The 18,906-nt window shown below is 44.1% G+C and overlaps 1 protein-coding gene across 1 annotated transcript; it reads left to right on the top strand.

The window, feature by feature from the left end:
• Window positions 1-461: 461 nt before the first annotated feature.
• Window positions 462-18,282, top strand: rnf145b (ring finger protein 145b). The gene is made up of 11 exons (XM_027023464.2): window positions 462-614; window positions 2,044-2,255; window positions 10,415-10,523; window positions 10,850-10,941; window positions 12,327-12,562; window positions 13,008-13,183; window positions 13,279-13,419; window positions 14,274-14,456; window positions 14,675-14,822; window positions 15,065-15,421; window positions 15,747-18,282. Exons 2-11 carry the CDS (start codon window positions 2,072-2,074, stop codon window positions 16,161-16,163), a joined length of 2,043 nt encoding a protein of 680 aa, XP_026879265.1. The 5' UTR covers window positions 462-614; window positions 2,044-2,071; the 3' UTR covers window positions 16,164-18,282.
• Window positions 18,283-18,906: the final 624 nt, after the last annotated feature.

Here is an 18,906-nt window from a genome sequence, read left to right on the forward strand (position 1 = left end):
AGAGGTGATTTGCAGCCTACCAGCGCCATCCAACGGGCTCGTCTTTGTAAATACAAATATTTTTTATTGCCCAAGTCAAAAGACTATATTGGGCTAAGGGTTTCCTCTAGAACAGACTGAATAGACGGAAAAGACGAAAATCGTAGCCTGTATATTGTAGTTAAAGACAGAAAGCGGCACATAATCCTAACAAAGGAGTTAGGGATTGGAAACAGCAGTGAAATAGCCTACTGTTGTAAATCCACGACTACATGAAACGAGACTTTAACAACTATAACGTCTTGTTTGACTAAAATGCGTTCCTCTCCTTTGATTAGCCGACCTCTTGAGCTGATTCTAGCCCGTATTTTGCAACCTTCTTTGGCCTAGGGACCTAGTGACTATACTTTCGTTAATGTGGCGTTTAACGCTCTTCTGATCGCGCATGCGCTGTGCAAAGAATTCTTGTAATGGCTGCCAGATGGTGTTGAGTGAGGACCTTGTATCTCGTCGTCTCCTGGTAAAACTTTGGTCACAAAAGGCTGATGACCTCATAACTGAATTAAAATGGTATATACCCGAACGGAGGAGTGTAGCAAGACTGGACTGAACAGTGCTAAGTAAACTGATATCATGTGAGTATTTAAATTGTTAGTGGAGGGGGGCGTTTTTATGATGAGTAGAGCGTCTAGCTAGTAGCAAATAATGCTAGCTAGCGTTAGCTATGCTATACAACGTCAGATGTGGCATTTTAAGTAGCTAACGTTAACCTAGCTAGCCGAAAAGAGAACAGCTTTGATTCAGAGCAGCGGAAGTAAACTGTAGAATTGTTCATTGTATTTAACATATTACATAAATTTGATTTACAGGGAATAGGGTTATTATTTTAATCGGCTAGAAGATAATTGTTTTATATAACGGCGAGATGCTCTGATAGCTGGCTATGTGCAGCTTTATTATTAAACTGCCCTTCGAGCTCGCGTCCCGTTTGTTTAAAGCTGCGGCGGACGAAGTGGCCACTTTGTTTCTGTTTTTAGTCTGTTGGAAACTGAAGAGTGGTGAATTGACAGGATTACTATAGTTCGACGTTCTCGTTTGCTTTAATGCTGAGCTAGTTTGAGAATAATTTATAAATGCTATGAAGCTAACTGATTTTACACCCGCCAATTGTAAACAAGCAAGCTTGGATAAACACCTGTTAGATCCTTTTCCACGCCTAAGAATTCATGAGAGCGGTTTTTAGTGTTTTTGTTTGAGGCAGGTAGCTAGCGAGTTAGTTAAAGTTATTTTCATGAAACGTTGCTTCGCTTCGACACTCGAAAAGGGCTGTTTCATTGTCCGTAAGCCAACGAAGCAGTTCGTGGTGCCTTTACTGGTGGTTATATAGGTTAGCTAACGCTTGCTAGGTTAGCACTTTTGTAGCTGCAAACACCATCATCGCAAGAAGTGCTGAACTGTAAGCGGCGACACTTTTTAAACAATGCGTTTAAAGTGTCATGTATACGTTGACGTTTTAGGTAGGTTATGGTTTAACATGTATGAACTTTATATATAACTATACCACATCCTTTCTGTAAACAACACTTGCTAGTTCGTTTGCATACCCGGAAGGAACCTCTTTATTGCAGAGGGATGTGGTATAGCTACATTATGTAGGCCTTGTTGAAGCTAAATTATGGGTTTGGGGGCCGTATAGTAACATTTTTTCTCATTATATTTTAATATCTACGGCTCATGCATAAACTTGCCCCTTATCTCAGTGACCCATCTGTAGTTACATTCCAAGTGACATTCTGTACACAGTTCAGAACCACAGTCTAACTTGCAGGATTGTGTCCATGAATATTTTTTTTTCAATATTCCAGCCCTCCCCACGGTTGATGAAATTAAAACACAACAGTTCTGTCAACAGCATCCAAGTTCAAAACGATACATCTCAGACGAGCTCATTTAAAGTAGTTTTCTGTGATCAAAGTGATATAGACAACTCTTCCTATTTCGAGTTTTGTTTCTGCTTTTCAGTTGATCGATTTAATCGGTCTGTGTCTCTCTCCCTTTCATAAGCTGGTGTTGAGTACAGCTCCCTGTGGCCATGGCTGTGAAGGCGCGGATGGAGGCTGTGCTTAACGTGGGCCTCCGCGTGCCCAGCATAATGCTGTTGGAGGTGCTTTACCGCTGGGATGTCAGCTCCTTTTTCCAGAAGATCCAGAGGAGTAGCCTGAACAACAACCCCCTGTTCCAGTACAAGTACCTGGCCCTCTACCTGCACTACGTGGGTATGTAGTTTGTCCTCTGTGCTCCTCATTGCTGGCTAATGTTCACTGGCTGGGTTTCTTTCAAAGGTCATGCTTGGTCTGACTGGTTTATGTGGGTGCTTTGAACTTAAAACCAAACAAAGCACACTGAAGATTAAATGTACCTAAAGGTGGATGAAGGGACTCGGAAATGACGCCGCAAAGCTCAGGTGTGTTTATGAAAAAAAAAATGCTCACCAGGCTTTGGTGGTGAGTTCAGAAAGCCAGTTGTGAGAAACAGATTGTTGCTGTTGCCTTTTAATGTCCAATGCTCTGACTAAACCCCCAGCATCACTGAGCTACTAATTGATTTTATAATGGTGTTTCTGGGCTTGTGAAATAAGTGAAAAGTGAAAGTTTGTGGTGGTCTTGGTGAAAATTCTTGGGAAAAAGGTGAAAAGGTAGGGAAGTTTTTGATAAAAGTAGATTGTTCCTTGGTATTGATCATCTTTGGTAGGTTATTCAGACGTGTGTGGAAATCAGTAGAATGCTTTTTTTTTTTTTTTTTTTTTTTTTTTTTTTTTTTTTTTTTTTTTTTTTTTTTTTTTTTTTTTTTTACTTTGCTGGCTCAAGGCCTGACATAATAGCTTAATTGAAAAGCAGCATCAGGTATGTGGTTTGTTTTTGTTTCCCAATGACAGGAACAGCTAGAGCTACTGATCATTAAAATGATAATTAAGCATCGATACTATAAACTGTAATTAATTTTTCAGCCTGTGCTAAGACAGCTTCTGCATTTCAGAGGAAGATTTCTTTTTCTCTTAAAAGTTCAAAACACTATCCAAGACTGACTGATTTCTTCAGTACAGATTGCTGTTTCTCTTTGCCCCTCAAGGATTGAATCTGTTGACCTGTCTAGGTTGGAAGAAGCTCAAAAAGTGCTAGAAAAAGAAACATTTCCAGGGCTTTGAAATGTCATCTCACTTGAGCTGAAAACATCTGAGATGTGTTGGCCCAAGGAAGCGTGTGGTTCCAATTGCGCATTTTCAGCACTGAGGACAGCTTGCGATCCTGTTGTGTGTGTGTGTGTGTGTGTGTGTGTGTGTGTGTGTGTGTTTAGTGTGTGTGTGTATTTGTGGTAGCATTCTTTTGTTACCACTCGCGTAAACTGTAGTAAGTTTACCAGAAGCTGGACAGGAAGGTATGTATGTGCACGTAGCCATGTTATATATACTGAAAGGCTAGTTCTTTGTTCAGTGGTTAAGCATGACATTTGTTTACTAGGTGGGTCGTGTGTGTGTCTGTGTGTACAGTGTCTTTGTAAATTAAAAAAAACAAATTTGCTGACAGGCTGTTCCCCAGTACTTTGTCTGAGGTTGATGGACGTCTTCTCTCTCTATTTCCACAGTGCAATGTATGCAAGATGTACAGAAATACAAAATAAAAGTTTTTCTTTTTCAAGCAGTCATCACAAAAGTTGTAGGGCAACACAGCTCAGATGTTCCTTGATAGTGTTCTGTCACACAAAAAGCAGGTGACATGCACATAGCTATATCAAGTGTTTGCCTGTATTTTTACTTGTTTGTCATATTGCATTGTGTCGCAATGTCATCTCAGTACGTTCCTCTCCAAATGTAGCCTTTCCATTGCAAATATGAGTTTTTGTTGTGTGCTCTATATATTTTTTGTGAGCTCCAGTTTCTATTTAGTTGAATCTTTTGTTGGGCAAGTTGCCCTTTGTGATGGTGATCTTAGGCCAGTCTGTCCCACTCTGACCAAAACAGTCATGTCAGAAACTCTACTGATGGTCTCAAAAGACATTATCCACCAGAACAATGTCTAAAAGACATTCAGCATAATTGGAGTATTCTGCAAAGGAGGGATTAGATTAGTGATGTCAAAATGGGTGTCCTTCTAGTTACAGAGATTCCTGCCAAGTTGCTGGCTAGAAAACAATTCTGTTCGAATCACTATACACGCCTGTCTCCTCCTCGCGATTCTTCTCTCCCTCGCCTCTTTCATCATATTCCTGTCTTAATGCATCATGTTCACAGTTCTTGAGTCAGTGCATTCAACTTTCCAGGAAGTGTGTCACATGATAACGCAAGGACTTGATGTTGTTGAACTCTTGTATTGGATTTGTACCTGACCATTTTGAACCCAAAACTGGGTTATAGGTGCTGGATGGTTGGTTTTTACCAGTTGGGGGAAGAGGCCAGGCTCTCCACTCTGGCCCATCAGTGCGAGAGAAACTCAAGTCCCAATAAAACCTCAGACCAGCGGAAAGGGCTTCAGTAGGCTCTAAGCACACTGACACGGTAACACTCAACCCCATGGGGCCGTTTCAGGTTAGCCACCAAGCAAAGCCGTTCTCCCAGCGGCCAGCAAAGGACACAAAGCATGTGCACACTGCTCTGTATAGTCTGACTGGGGCGGGATGCCGATTTGACGCATTATTGCAGTTCTTTAATTGTTAGTTCTGCTATTTTGCATAGTACTGGTCTCATTGTGCATATCATCACAGTTAAAAATAAATACATAAATCCTGCAATAATTCCATAGCTTTGTTGTTCTGCATCTCAATATAAATACACTCTAAAAGAATTGACCATTTCCCTAGCCCTGGCTATGTAGAATCGTTATTGAAACAGGCACACAAACATTTTTTAAAAATGATTTAATTCACACATTTGTATCTCTATCTTCTGCCAGAGGTTTGCAGCTGGTAATGGAGGTGAAGGACATGGGATGACTGCCGCTATTTTCCGTGCTCCTCTGAACAAAGTACATCCATAGATGGGCTAGAGAGACCTGTATTCTTTACTTGCCTTTCATTGTGGTTTTTACTATCGAAGTAATCTGAGATTTGACCTGCACAGAAAGACTGCTATACCAAGCCTATAACCCATAAAAAACTAAACTTTCAAATTGCCTGATAGAATAGAAATGCGTTTCTCACTAATTCCATACACTAAGACTTCTTAGAAAAATCCAACCTTTTCTGTAATCTGGGAACACAGATTATCACTGATTTTCTGTACAAATGCATTATCAATATGGACACTGGGATATTTGTAAGAACGTATCTGGTAAATGAGAGTGCTGCAGATGGGAATGCTGTGGCCATAGTTACTTTCTGCTTTTGGGTCAAACACCGTCTTTTTCGTTCTGCTCACATTTCATTTGAGGCAATTATCCATGCACCACTAGGCTTTCTATTTGTTTATTTATTTATTTTTTGTATAAAAATCTTGATACAGTAACTTTAATATAGCGATATCGTGTAATATTATTACTGCACTTTGAGGTATATTGTTAGAGTTTTCGATACCTTACTATTAGAATGTTGTAGTGAGGAGTTTTGTGTTTACATAGACAGCCCAGAGTGAGGGTTGATGCTTTGGAAAACCTTTTTTACTTTGCTTTTCTTAGCTTGAGCATGTGATGGCCGCCCAGTTGAAAGATCATCTAAGTTAGAACAACCTATTTGAACAATTTCAGTCTGGGTTCAGAGCTAAGCACAACACTGAAACTGCTCTGGTTCGGGTTACTAATGAGCTGTTGGTTGCAGCCGACTCTAGGTTGCTAAATATACTTGTTCTCATAGAGCTCTCTGCTGCATTTGACATGGTCTGTCACAATACCACACTGTTCCGATTTGAGGACGTGATTGACACGGTACTTGCACGGTTCAGGTCATGTTTTACATAGACAGCAATTTGTTTCTTTTGTTATGCTTAGGTTTGATCCTTCTTGCTTCTTCATCAGTGTTCCCTAGGGATCAGATCTAGGCTCTTGACTTTTATTATACACATGCCCCCCTTTTGGCAGGACAGCATGGACTGCATTTGCAAAATGTGCAGTATCCATGTCCATTGCAGTATGTCAGCTGCCAGAGTTCTCATCCATACCAGAACATAAAATGTCTAAAATACTTCTTATGGTCTTTAAATCCTTGCATGGTCTGGTCCATCCTTTCCTTTCTACTATCTTTCGTATATATTCAGCTTTGTGCTCACTTGGGTCTTCTGAAACTCACCTGCTTTCTGTCCCATTCTTCAGGCTCCATAGTATTAGAAAATGTTCTCATTCAAAAAACACCTGAAATCACTTCCACATTACTTTTCCTCTAATGCAGCCTCTGACTAAATATCTTGACTATGTATCCAAAATTTATTCTAGCTCATTTATTTACATCTGTGTGTGTTTGTATATGACAGTGACAGCCAGGGACAGACAGCCAGTCTGACTGACTGACAGAGAGGCTGAGAGACACAGACAGCCAGAGAGAGGCTGAGAGACACAGACAGCCAGAGAGAGGCTGAGAGACACAGACAGCCAGAGAGAGGCTGAGAGACACAGACAGCCAGAGAGAGAGGCTGAGAGACACAGACAGCCAGAGAGAGAGGCTGAGAGACACAGACAGCCAGAGAGAGAGGCTGAGAGACACAGACAGCCAGAGAGAGAGGCTGAGAGACACAGACAGCCAGACACAGACAGCCTCTCTGTCAGTCTGACTGACTGACAGACAGAGACAGAGAGAGACAGTGAGACAGAGAGAGACAGTGAGACAGAGAGAGACAGTGAGACAGAGAGAGACAGTGAGACAGAGAGAGACAGTGAGAGACAGTGAGACAGAGAGAGACAGTGAGACAGAGAGAGACAGTGAGACAGAGACACAGTGAGAGAGACAGACAGTGAGAGAGACAGAAACACAGAGAGACACACAGACAGAGACACAGACAGACTGAGAGAGAGACACAGACACAGTGAGAGAGACACACACAGACTGAGAGAGACACACAGAGACTGAGAGAGACAGACACAGACAGAGAGAGAGAGACAGACAGAGAGACACAGTGAGACAGAGACAGACAGTGAGAGAGACAGAAACAGAGAGACACACAGACAGAGACACAGACAGACAGAGAGAGACACACAGACACAGTGAGAGAGACACACAGAGACTGAGAGAGACACACAGAGACTGAGAGAGACACACAGACTGAGAGAGACACACAGACTGAGAGAGACACACAGACTGAGAGAGACACACAGACAGAGAGAGAGAGAGAGAGAGAGAGAGAGAGAGAGAGAGAGACAGACAGACAGACAGACAGAGAGAGAGAGAGACAGTGAGAGAGACGGACTGAGAGAGAGACACACAGACAGGGACTGAGAGAGAGACACACAGACAGAGACTGAGAGAGAGACAGAGACTGACAGACAGGCAGACTGACAGTCTGTCTGTCAGACAGAGACAGACTGACAGAGACAGACTGACAGAGACAGACTGACAGAGACAGAGAGAGAGTGAGAGACAGAGAGAGAGTGAGAGACAGAGAGAGAGTGACAGACAATGACAGACAGACAGTGACTGAGAGAGAGACACAGACGCACAGACAGAGACTGACAGTGAGAGACAGACAGAGACGGACAGACGGTGAGAGAGACGGGCAGAGAGACGGACAGACGGTGAGAGAGACTGAGAGACAGACAGACAGACAGTGAGTGAGAGAGAGACACAGACAGTGAGAGTGAGACAGAGACAGACAGACAGAGAGTGAGAGAGACAGACAGAGAGACGGACAGATGGTGAGAGACAGGCAGGCAGAGAGACGGACAGATGGTGAGAGACAGGCAGGCAGAGAGACGGACAGATGGTGAGAGACAGGCAGGCAGAGAGACGGACAGATGGTGAGACAGACACAGATAGACAGACAGACAGATAGTGAGAGCTGTATACTATTATATACTATTGTTTCTGCCTTTTAAGTTTTATCTTGTCTTGGGCTTTTAATTTTTTTTTTTTTTTTCTTTTGTTGTAGCTCTTAGATTTTTGATATTCTAGTGTGTGTGTGTGTGTGTGTGTGTGTGTGTGTGTGTGTGTGTGTGTGTGTGTGTGTGTGTGTGTGTGTGTGTGTGTGTGTGTGTGTGTGTGTGTGTGTGTGTGATAAAATATTCATAATATTCTCTCTGAAGAAGATTCTAGGTGGTTAACTGCAGAGTGTATAATAAGAGTTGTAGAGATATTCAGAATTGTAATGAAGCACACAGAGTTTCCAGAGAAACTGGACAATCAGCAGCTGTGCAACAAAGCACTTTGTGTACTTCACTACAGAGTGGTCTCTTCCTTCAAGCTCGGGTCCTCTGTCAGAGATCTGGGAGTTTGAGGGTCCTGTGTAGAATCGTACCTGTTCCCAGGACTACACTCTTCTGGACCGAGATCACGGATGATGTTCCTGGGATCTGTTGGAGCCACTCTCCTGGTTTAAGGGTCACAGCCCCTAGTGCACTGATTACTGCTGGAACCACTGTTGCCCTTACCTTCCACATCTTTTCCGGCTCTTCTCTTAGGCCTTGGTATTCCTCGAGCTTTTTGTGTTCTATGGTCCTGATGTTGCTATCACTCGGGATTGCTACATCTATCACACACAGACGTCTTCTGCTGGTTGTCTATCACTACTATGTCCAGTTGGTCAGCCATTACCATTTTGTCAGTCTGGATCTGGAAGTCCCATAGGATCTTGGCTCTTAGTATTTAATCTGTTGGGGCCATACGCCTGGATCTTGGTTGCTTTATATTGGATGATGGCTCTGATGCTCACTAATCCTCAGTCTCCCTCCTTCTGCATAGTGTACAGTCTCAAAGTGCTGGATTTAGGATGAAACCCTCAATGCATTGTGAGGAGTTTCCTTGTCTTGATGTCAGTGTCTTCCATCTCCTCCTTCAGCCATCTAATTATGCCAGTGGGGTATCTGATGAATGGTAGAGTGTAGGTGTTGATAGCCCATATCTTGTTCTTCCCGTTCAGGTGACTTTTCAGGATTTGCCTCACTCTTTGTAGGTATTTGGCTGTAGCTGTTGGATATGGGAGAAAAGAGCATTGCAGAATATTTGAAAAGGACATGATGCACTTTTGATCCTGCAGCACCCAGTATCTTGTGTGACCACTTCGTTTGTCCTGCTTCACCCATACTGAAACCAAAAAGCAAGCTATAGCTGTACCGCTGCAACCTTGTAACTCCGAGAGATGGGCCTAGCGTGTGGGCCCTGTGGAGTTGAGGGCTCTACAGCATCCTTAGCCTCATATCCAAGTTGTTTGATGAATTGCAGCAGGAGCAACACCTTTACCATTGTTCATCAAAATATTCTAATGAACTGTTATAACTCACAGTACGTTTACTTATTGACACTGAAGCTCATTTAAAAGCAAGAGTTTTTGTACTTTAAGGTGAAATATAGATGATTCTGCTTTTGACTTGAGTAATCATTTACCAGGGCTATATCACTACTTTCCTTCAGGTTCAGGGCTTGTGGAATAAAAAATTATACAAAGGTAGCCCAGACCATTTTGAGTTTCTTGAATAATTTGCTCTTCTGACCGAATGGACTTCATGAGAACAGACTGTCACCAGGGGTGTTTTAATAGATAGAAACTGAAGCGTAGGGCGACAAACGCACTATTGACGGGCAATATCAACTAAAGGGATCTTTTAATGTCCTACTCTTGTCTGAATTGTCAAGCGAGTTCCATCATCCGGGCTTATATTTACAGTCCAACTGTTTTGTTCATGTTTGTTATCCCCCTAATTTTGGCATGTTTCTCCTGCTGACATAGCCTTCATCACGACACTGGACTTTCCACAGCAATATAAAAAATGTTTATAGGCAAAGCCTTCATATAAAACTTGCATAAATCCTCATTATCTCTGGTCATGGTTTCATGGAATATCGCAGCCTCCAGCAGTATAAATTTGGCTGGCCCGTATGGCCATTGAAACGAAAAGTTTAGGTGGCTTACTGGCTTAAGGTACGCAGGACTGATTTTCCACCTAGTGGTTTGGACCACTAGACTGAGTCTACTCTTGAACTTTCAAACATTATGCACCCCTTGTATGAGTTAGATTAAGTCTTTTCAGTAAAGAATTCTTAGTGTTGGTCATTTATCTCTAGACTAAGCTTTCTGGATATTAATCACACATAGTGCTGTACTTTTTATTTACAAAAAAACCCCCAAAAACAAACCTTTCTGAAGTTATCACCATTACTAGTGACATGTTTATTAAAGACTAGTTATCCTTTGCTTATGCAAAATCTGTAGGGCGGTCTTTAGTGTGGGTGGGCCTCATCATGCCCTGCCCCCAGTCGGCTTACCTGCCTCCCTGGGTGACTTCCTGTAACTTTGCTCTCTCCTCAGGCTACATCCTGAGCCTGGTGCTGCTCACGCTGCCACGGCAACACCTGGTCCGCCTCTACCTGTACGTGCTCACTGCCCTTCTGCTCTTCGCGGGACACCAGCTGTCCAGGTGTGGCCGTGGCCTTGAACCGCACGCACCCCAACATGTGTTCATTCATCTCTCTCTCTCTGTCAGCACAAGAGTTCATTAATATGCAGCTATTCCGCGATATTTGCCTGTGCAACTGAGTACCAAAAAATGTATTTTGGATATTTAAATAACCCATACCATCACAGATGTACACTGTCAGTGGTGGTAGTGTGAATACTTGTTAATAATGGTATGGTTTAGTATACCATTCAGTATCTCAAAGTGGTCTAACCATGATAATTTCAATTTCTGTTGATCATGAGTAGAAAGGTGCACTGTGCTAAATGTTCTGACGTCCCTTGCAGGGATTATGTTCGTAGCGAGCTGGACTCTGGCTACGAAGGACCCCTCTACCTTGAGCCACTCTCCATGAACCGCTTCACCACAGCGCTCCTCGGTAAACCCTGTCCACTCCTCCTCACACCACAGCTCAGGCCATGTGACCTAAACAAACAGAGCTCAGCTTCACGCGTTTGCAGCATTCCCACAGTCCATATTATCATCGCAACCTTGGCGGTGCTCCAGCTTTCAGGCTTTAGTCGTTCAGTAGGGAGGAGCCGCCGAGCAATGGGAATCAAGTGACTAAAGTAGAGTTCTCACCGCCAGCTGAAAAGAGCACTGACCCCTGAAGTGGCACTCTCCAAAAAAGGTCCTGAAAGGAAAGCAGCTCGGTATCACTGAGCTTCCTTCCTGTCTGAACAGAAAACCTGCAATCAAAGCCTGGCTGACGGACCGGGCCTTCTGGGAAGCGGGCGGGTTTCTCCTGCCCACATGTCAGTGTTGCAGCACACTAGGAACGGCAGCCCTCCGGGTGTTCGGTTAGGCCCCCAGGCAGGGCAGAATCAGGCCTGCTGTTTATTAGGTTAGTAGAGCAAGGCTCTGGGTGTAAGGCAAGCAGCATGGATCATAAAATGCAGAGAGGTATATTTGGCTCAGGCCCATGTAAGAGTCACTCAAGGCATTCACAGCATGTAAAGGTTGCTGGGGGATTTGGAGAGAAGGGCAGCACTGTTGCCTTCCCATGAGGGAGGCAGAAGGCTAACTCCCCACAGAAATGATAAAGAATACAGAAGTGGACTCTTCCCAGTGTGCTGAACAATGGCTGTTGAAATTTATTGCCATCATTTCATTGAGAGAGGCTAACCCTAAATTGCATGCTATTCTGGTTGTAAAGTTTCCCAGGAAATGGAACTGTTGGTCCTCCTGTTCTCAGGGACAGATTAATCTTAACCGTTCTTTGTGTGTTTCTCTGTTGGCTTGATTCAGTCTGCTCAACCTTCTCATTAATCAACCTATGCATTACATTCAGTAAAATGATATTTTGCAGAAGTCGGGCCTAAAATACTTGAAAGCTCAGGTTCCTGTAGATGAGCTAATGTGTTGACAGAGTTTGCAAGTCTGTTGTAACACCGACTCCATCACTTTGCCTTCCTCTTCTTATCTTGGTGGGCAATAAAATATATCTGTGATGACATTGCACTCGTTTGTAAAGAAGCAAGTTTCTGACATGACCAAACCAACAATGCTAGTCTTTTCTGATGAGCACAACAAATGTAAAATGTCTCTGCCTTCTTTCTAAAGTGCTGATGGGACATGCACATTTCCAGCATGTATGTGGGCGAGACTACGTGTTTTCTGCTGGACTACTGCAGCGTGTTTGAATTTTTTGTGTTAAATCATTATATTAATATGCAATGATATATTTGCGTAGCTGGAAAAGTGGGGCAAAAATGGAAAAACACTTGGCATTTTGAATGTGTGTGTTGGTTGTCCCCTCTTCAGGTCAGCTGGTGGTGTGTACACTGTGCTCATGCGTGATGCAGACCAAGCAGATTTGGCTGTTTTCTGCTCACCTTCTCCCCCTGGTGGCCAGGCTGTGCCTGGTCCCCCTGGAGACCATCGTGTTCATCAACCGCTTTGCCATGATCTTCACTGGCCTGGAGGTGCTCTACTTCCTGGCCTCCAACCTTCTGGTGCCCTACAACCTGGCCAAGACAGCCTACAGAGAGCTCGCACAGGTACGGCTTCATGTGGCACACAAATCCCCCCCCACCCCTTTCAGCTAGATCATCCTTGTTGGCCTTGGCACTCCTGATGAATTCATTAAGCCACAATTATTCATTTGTTTTTTGGGTAGAAACATTAGGTGAGTGGATCATCAGGGGTGCCCAGCCAGATGCCTTGCTTCCAGCACAAATGTACCAGGCATTCACAGCTATTGATTGCCTGTAACACGGTTCATGGGTTTTGTGGGAGCTGAGATGGGGCAGAACATCTATATGGACTGTCTGCAGGGATCTGTGTGGGCCTGGTTAGGCAGTGCTGGTCTTGCTGATACCTGTGTCTTACTGAGTAAGACTCCAATGGTTTTGCAACAAAATGACCCTCAAAAAACCTTCTATTGGGAAAAGATGAGAAGCCTGTGGATACCGTCTCATTCTGTTTCTCTCACTTCCACTCCAGGTGGTGGAGGTATATGGGCTGCTTGCTCTGGCCATGTCTCTCTGGAACCAGCTGGTCCTGCCTGTGCTCTTCATGTGCTTCTGGCTAGTGCTGTTTGCCCTGCAGATCTACACCTACTTCAGTACGCGGGACCAGCCACCGTCGCGAGAGAGGCTGCTCTTCCTCTTCCTCACTAGGTGCCCACATCAGCCCCTCACCCTGAATGCCATCAGCAGTGTTGATGCACTTTTGGGATGTAACTGTGTGTGTGTGTGTGTGTGTGCGCGCGCAGCATTGCTGAGTGCTGTTGCACTCCGTACTCACTGTTGGGGCTGGTCTTCACGGTGTCGTTTGTGGCGCTGGGCGTCCTCACTCTCTGCAAGTTCTACCTGCAAGGCTACCGGGCCTTCATGAACGACAACACCATGCACAGGTCAGCCTCCCCTCCACCTGGACCAAACAAGAATTGGACATATCCAGTCTGGAATTGGACATGACCAGTCTAGAATTAATCTGAAGGTGCAAGGCCCTCACTGTGGACAAGATCAGCTCTCAAAAACCTCTTTACTGTTGACCAAGGGTTTTTACATTTATGGAGTTTAGTGACCACTCATATCCAGAGCAACTTAAGGCCTGTTCACACTAATCATGTGTTTTTTGTTGTTGTGGGTTTTTTTGTTTGTTTTTTTTTGTTTTTTTTTCTCTCGGACGAAAAATAAATCCATGCGATTTTTAACATGGTGCCTTCACATCAGGTTTGTCGCATTTTTGTCTAAATACACCGAAGCTCAATGTTGCTGTGCACTCTATACAAAGTAATGACGACAGTCACTGACCAAAAAAAGCATATTAACAGTTTAAAATGTGAGCCATAAAATGCATTTCTCTGCTTTCTGTGCTCTGTGCACTGGGAAACCCCATTGCTCACCCAAATGTCTGCTCCCTGTTCTCTTTTTCCTTCATTTCCCTTCTCTTTCTGTTGAACATTTTCTTTTAAACACAAAGTTTGCGTTTCTCCGCGGACATGAACAGACTAGAATGGACCTTGCTAAACTGCAAACCACCTGTATGCACTCACCATAGGTACTTGCCAACATTTCCCAGCCATTCAGCTGGGTTTTGCCACATTTTCTCTTTAACCTCCACTTTTGTATACATTGGTGTGGTGGTTGTCCTGTTCAAAATTTACGCAGCATCACATTCACATCAGTCTGGGACTCTGAAGGACACAATTCATCTGCATGTGCTTGTTTTCAAAGCTTGTTTTTCTCTCTCCTTTCCCATCAGGGGAATGACGGAGGGCATCACCCTGCTGATCCTCTCTGTGCAGACGGGCCTGATCGAGCTGCAGGTCATCCACCGGGCCTTCCTCCTCAGTATCATCCTGTTCATTGTGGTGGCCTCCATCCTGCAGTCCATGCTGGAGATCGCCGACCCCATAGTGCTGGCACTGGGGGCATCCAGGGACAAGTGAGAGCTCCTTACACACACACGCACACACAGACAGACACATGACATGTCCTTTTTCCGAATAAAAGGACTGCATCCATCCAAAAGGCATTTATAGTACACACCATCCGTGAGCCACAGCCCATTGAGCCAAGTCGAAGGTTTACCTCTGACAACCACATCACCTTTTTGACCAATCTGTTCCTTCTGGGATTTGTGTGGGGGTGTGTGTGTGATAGGAGTCTGTGGAAGCACTTCCGAGCGGTCAGCCTATGTCTGTTCCTGCTGGTCTTCCCTGCCTACATGGCCTACATGATCTGTCAGTTCTTCCACATGGACTTCTGGCTCCTCATCATCATCTCCTCCAGCATTCTCACCTCTCTGCAGGTAAACACACACTCAAACACTTTCCTTACACAAATGATAAAATGGTTCATTATAGCACCAAAAGAAGTTTAAACTTTTCAAACCAAGGTAACAAGCTGCTGAGCCAAGCGCTTCAACCAATCACAAACGGGATTAGGAGCCGTCATGTTTTGGCACCCGACAGCCATTTGGTCTGGAACCTCACGCCCACATGGGCGTGCACACATCTCCGCTCTTCTTTAAGGCTCCGTCCTCTCCCCCAGGTCCTGGGCACGCTGCTCATCTATGTGCTCTTCATGGTGGAGGAGCTACGCAAAGCTCCAGTAGAGAACATGGACGAGGTGATCTACTGCGTCAACGGCACGTACCGCCTGCTGGAGTTCCTGGTGGCGCTGTGTGTGGTGGCCTACGGTGTGTCTGAGACACTATTCGGCGAGTGGACAGTGATGGGTTCCACCATCATCCTGGCGCACGCCTACTACAATGTGTGGCTGCGGGCGCAGCTGGGCTGGCAGAGTTTCCTGCTGCGCCGCGACGCCGTGCACAAGATCCAGAGCCTGCCCATGGCCTCTGCCCTGCAGCTGCAGCAGCACAACGACATCTGCGCCATCTGCTACCAGGCAGGGCCCTCCGTGTGTGTGTGTTTGGTTGGGGGGGTGGGGGTGTTATAGGTAGATGATGTGTTCCTGGTTTTTCTGTTCTATCTCTTTATCGTAGCACTCAGGGGTTAACTCACTGCTGGGGTTTAGCAGTGTCATAAGCCTTGGATCACCATGATTATTGTTTTTCAATGTGTTAAGGCTTCTAAAGTTTATATAATTGCCGAATAGTCATAGTATACTTGGCGAATAGTCAGGTGAGTTCACTTGTTTACCCCCTGTGTGTGTGTGTGTGTGTGTGTGTGTGTGTGTGTGTGTGTGTGTGTGTGTGTGTGTGTGTGTGTAGGACATGAAGTCAGCAGTCATCACACCCTGTGGTCACTTCTTCCACGCTGCCTGCCTGAAGAAGTGGCTCTACGTGCAGGAGACCTGCCCCCTCTGCCACGGCCAGCTCAAGAGCCAGTCACAGCCTGCCAACGCTGCCCCTGCCCCTGACAACCCACCAGCCAATCAGAATGCCCTGGAGGCAGAACGAGGAGAAGCGCAAAGGGAGTTTGCCATGGAGGAGGCCACTCAAGCTGAACACGCCTCAGATGTTGAGAGCTCAGCTGAGGCAGAGCTTGAAGGACAGCTGGGGGAGAAGGCTCCAGAAGCACCTGATGAATGTAATTCACCACTGGTCAAAGAAAGCAGCGAAGGCCCTGTGGGAGGCCCGGATAGTCGAGACGTGCCACCTGCTGATTCAAGCTCTCCTTGCTCCTAAGCAGACCTGCGCTCCGTGGTGACCGCTAACAGTCACTCTGTCATGCTGCCAATGTTAGGGAGTGCTCCAGGGTCATGGTCAAACTGCTCACACGTACACAGCGCCACACACCTGTAACCACCTTTTATACAACCCACATCACAGCAACATCACAGCTGTTGTAGACCCATTCACTAATGTTGGACTACTGGAGAATTACTGCTTGATATTTGAGTTGTACTGCACATATGTGTGATGACTGCAAGCAAGTTTTTTTTTGTTTTTTTTTTAATCCTTCATTTTGACCCAAAAATGAGATTTATTACTACTTAATGGTAGTTTTTATGTGAAATTTAGTTTTTTTTGGCAGGCGGTTGCCATTTACTTTTGTGAACAAGTGTTTAACTGATCCTGAATTTTCTATTGCACTACAAATGACTCGCAGTAAATTCCTGGTTATTCTAAACCTAAACCTCAGTTGAGTAACGTTACATTTCACGGGACATTTAATTAAGATTTTTTTCTCAACTGTGTTTTTATTCTTCTTATGTGGGTGTAGCATGTTCTGATGTGTCAACACTTGGTAAGGGAGATTTGTAATAACTGTTTCTGGAGTGGGTCTTTAGAGGCCCCGCACTAGCCCCCAATCCAGTCAGTTGTAAGAGACATGGCAGATGATATAGCCCTACTCTTTTAATATCAAACCTCCTCAGTTGCCCTTCACAGCACAAACACATGTTCATTTGCTCAGGAGCTGGTTACCTATGATAGGACCTGGAAAGTCTTGGTGCACGCGTGTGTGCGTGCGTCTGTGTCGCATACATGCATGCATGCATACATACACACACAAATATTTTGAGATTTATGTGTGCACGGTTGTTTAACACTCGTATGGCAGAATGATTATTGTGGGATGTAGGAGTTGTTCCAGATGTGTGTGTATTTTTGGAAGCTGAACTGCAGTCTGTTTAGACTCAGGAGGGGTTTTGGGTTTTTTTTGTTGTTGGTTTTTTTTTTGCCTTGCATAAGCATGCTACACAGCATCCACTGTGTCCAAAAGCTTTTTTTTTTTTTTTTTTTTTTTTTAAGGAAACGTTGGCATCAATAGTAGACAATCAATGGAAATAGGGAATTATAAAATGAGTCACCTCTAATGATCTCTCCTCCTAAAATACTACTTTTACCATTTCAACTTGTTCCATGGTTTCATTCGTGTCCTTGATCGTTACCATATTTTATAAGGCAAGACATGATGGATACTTCCCTTTGTAGGCCTTTTTACACAAAATATTTAGAGTATTTCAATCAGGCAAAATGATTGATGCTTTAAATAGGCACTTGAAGCACAGGTATACTTGCACCCACTATCTTGTCATAGCAGGGACTCCATCTATGTGTAACTTGGTGTCTGTCTCGCTCGCCTTTGCACTGATTATAGCAATGCTTCGGAGTCGCCCCGTACCCAGCACGAAGTCATGGTGGGGTGCTGGAGGTACAGCCTAATGTAAATGTGTGTATATATATGTACTTGTTCTCGTTTCTCTCTCTCTCTCTCTCTCTCTCTTTATATATATATATATATATAAAATACCTTTTTTTTTTTTTTTTTTTTCCTTTTTTTTCCCTTCCTTTATCCATGTTTTGATATGCCGATCAGTGTTCAAGCAGCATCGTCAGTTATGATGTCGTCTCTGGGCTTATGAGAACACATTGCTGCCCTCTAGAGGTAGAAGTGGGATTGAGTGCAGAGACTCGGAATTGAGTTGGTGCTGCTACAGTTAAAGGCTCCTGCGTCACTCTGACAGTATTAATTGAGAAGTGTTGATCTTGGCGGGTTTGTAGATGAATACATGTACCAGTGTATGATTAAACAGAACGCCAATTGCAACTAATTGTGATAGCTTTGCACATTTTTTTTGAAGGAAAATAAAATGCAAATGTAGGTAGTCTGAGTTGAGCTTTTTTTTTTGGAAGTAGCTTGTTTGGGGATTCATTCTTTACAGCCCATTTTATGATTCTTTAGCCACTGTATGATCTTTAATAAGAATGAGAAACATGGGCTACTGGGAGGGGACACCTCCCCACAAAGTTGTGTAATCTGCTTTACGAGGTGAATGTCAAATAAACATCTTATTGCTTATTCTGAGACTGTTTTTATACATTTAGACACTTGCATATTTCTTGACTGTGATGTTTGTAGTGTAGGCATAGCAGGCATGTAGGTATAGACACGTTATTATTTTTGTTTACCAAGAACATGCCCAGGGGTTCATTAAATCGCCTGGAATTTTCACCAATAAAAATGACCCATTCATAAATTCACCATCATGTATTTACCCTGAGGGTACTTCATGGATGTAGATCCCAGCAGATATAGGCAACAGATTTTTGTTTAGATGAGATGCACCTCATGGAACCAGCTTGCACTTCACTCGCTCACTCACATTCACGTTTAAAATAATTCACCACAAGGTGGAGCTGTTAGCAAGCACACTTTGTTCTTTAGGTTTTTTGTTTTGTTTTGTTTGTTTTTATCTATAAATAACTTCCTGTTACATGCACTCAGCAGCATTTAAATAATTCAGGGAATGTCTGCATGAATCTCCACCCTTATCCTCCACCCCCCCCTTTTCTCCTCCATAGCTCCTCCTTGCTTTCATGACAAATCTCAGTCCCCACCTCCTCTCTGCTCCTTGTCCTCCTCTGTCTCTTTCCAGCCTTCTCCAGCTTTAAGTTCACTCTGCTTCTCCCCTCTGCTAACACA

Source organism: Electrophorus electricus, chromosome 6 (genome assembly GCF_013358815.1).
Source record: "Electrophorus electricus isolate fEleEle1 chromosome 6, fEleEle1.pri, whole genome shotgun sequence".
Taxonomy (NCBI): Eukaryota; Metazoa; Chordata; class Actinopteri; order Gymnotiformes; family Gymnotidae; genus Electrophorus; species Electrophorus electricus.

Coding starts and splice junctions, on each gene's coding strand:
- rnf145b (XM_027023464.2), top strand. CDS start 2,072: ATGGCTGTGAAGGCGCGGATGGAGGCTGTGCTTAACGTGGGCCTCCGC. Junction 12,563..13,007: donor CCTACAGAGAGCTCGCACAG/GTACGGCTTCAT, acceptor CTTCCACTCCAG/GTGGTGGAGGTATATGGGCT. Junction 13,420..14,273: donor AACGACAACACCATGCACAG/GTCAGCCTCCCC, acceptor CTTTCCCATCAG/GGGAATGACGGAGGGCATCA.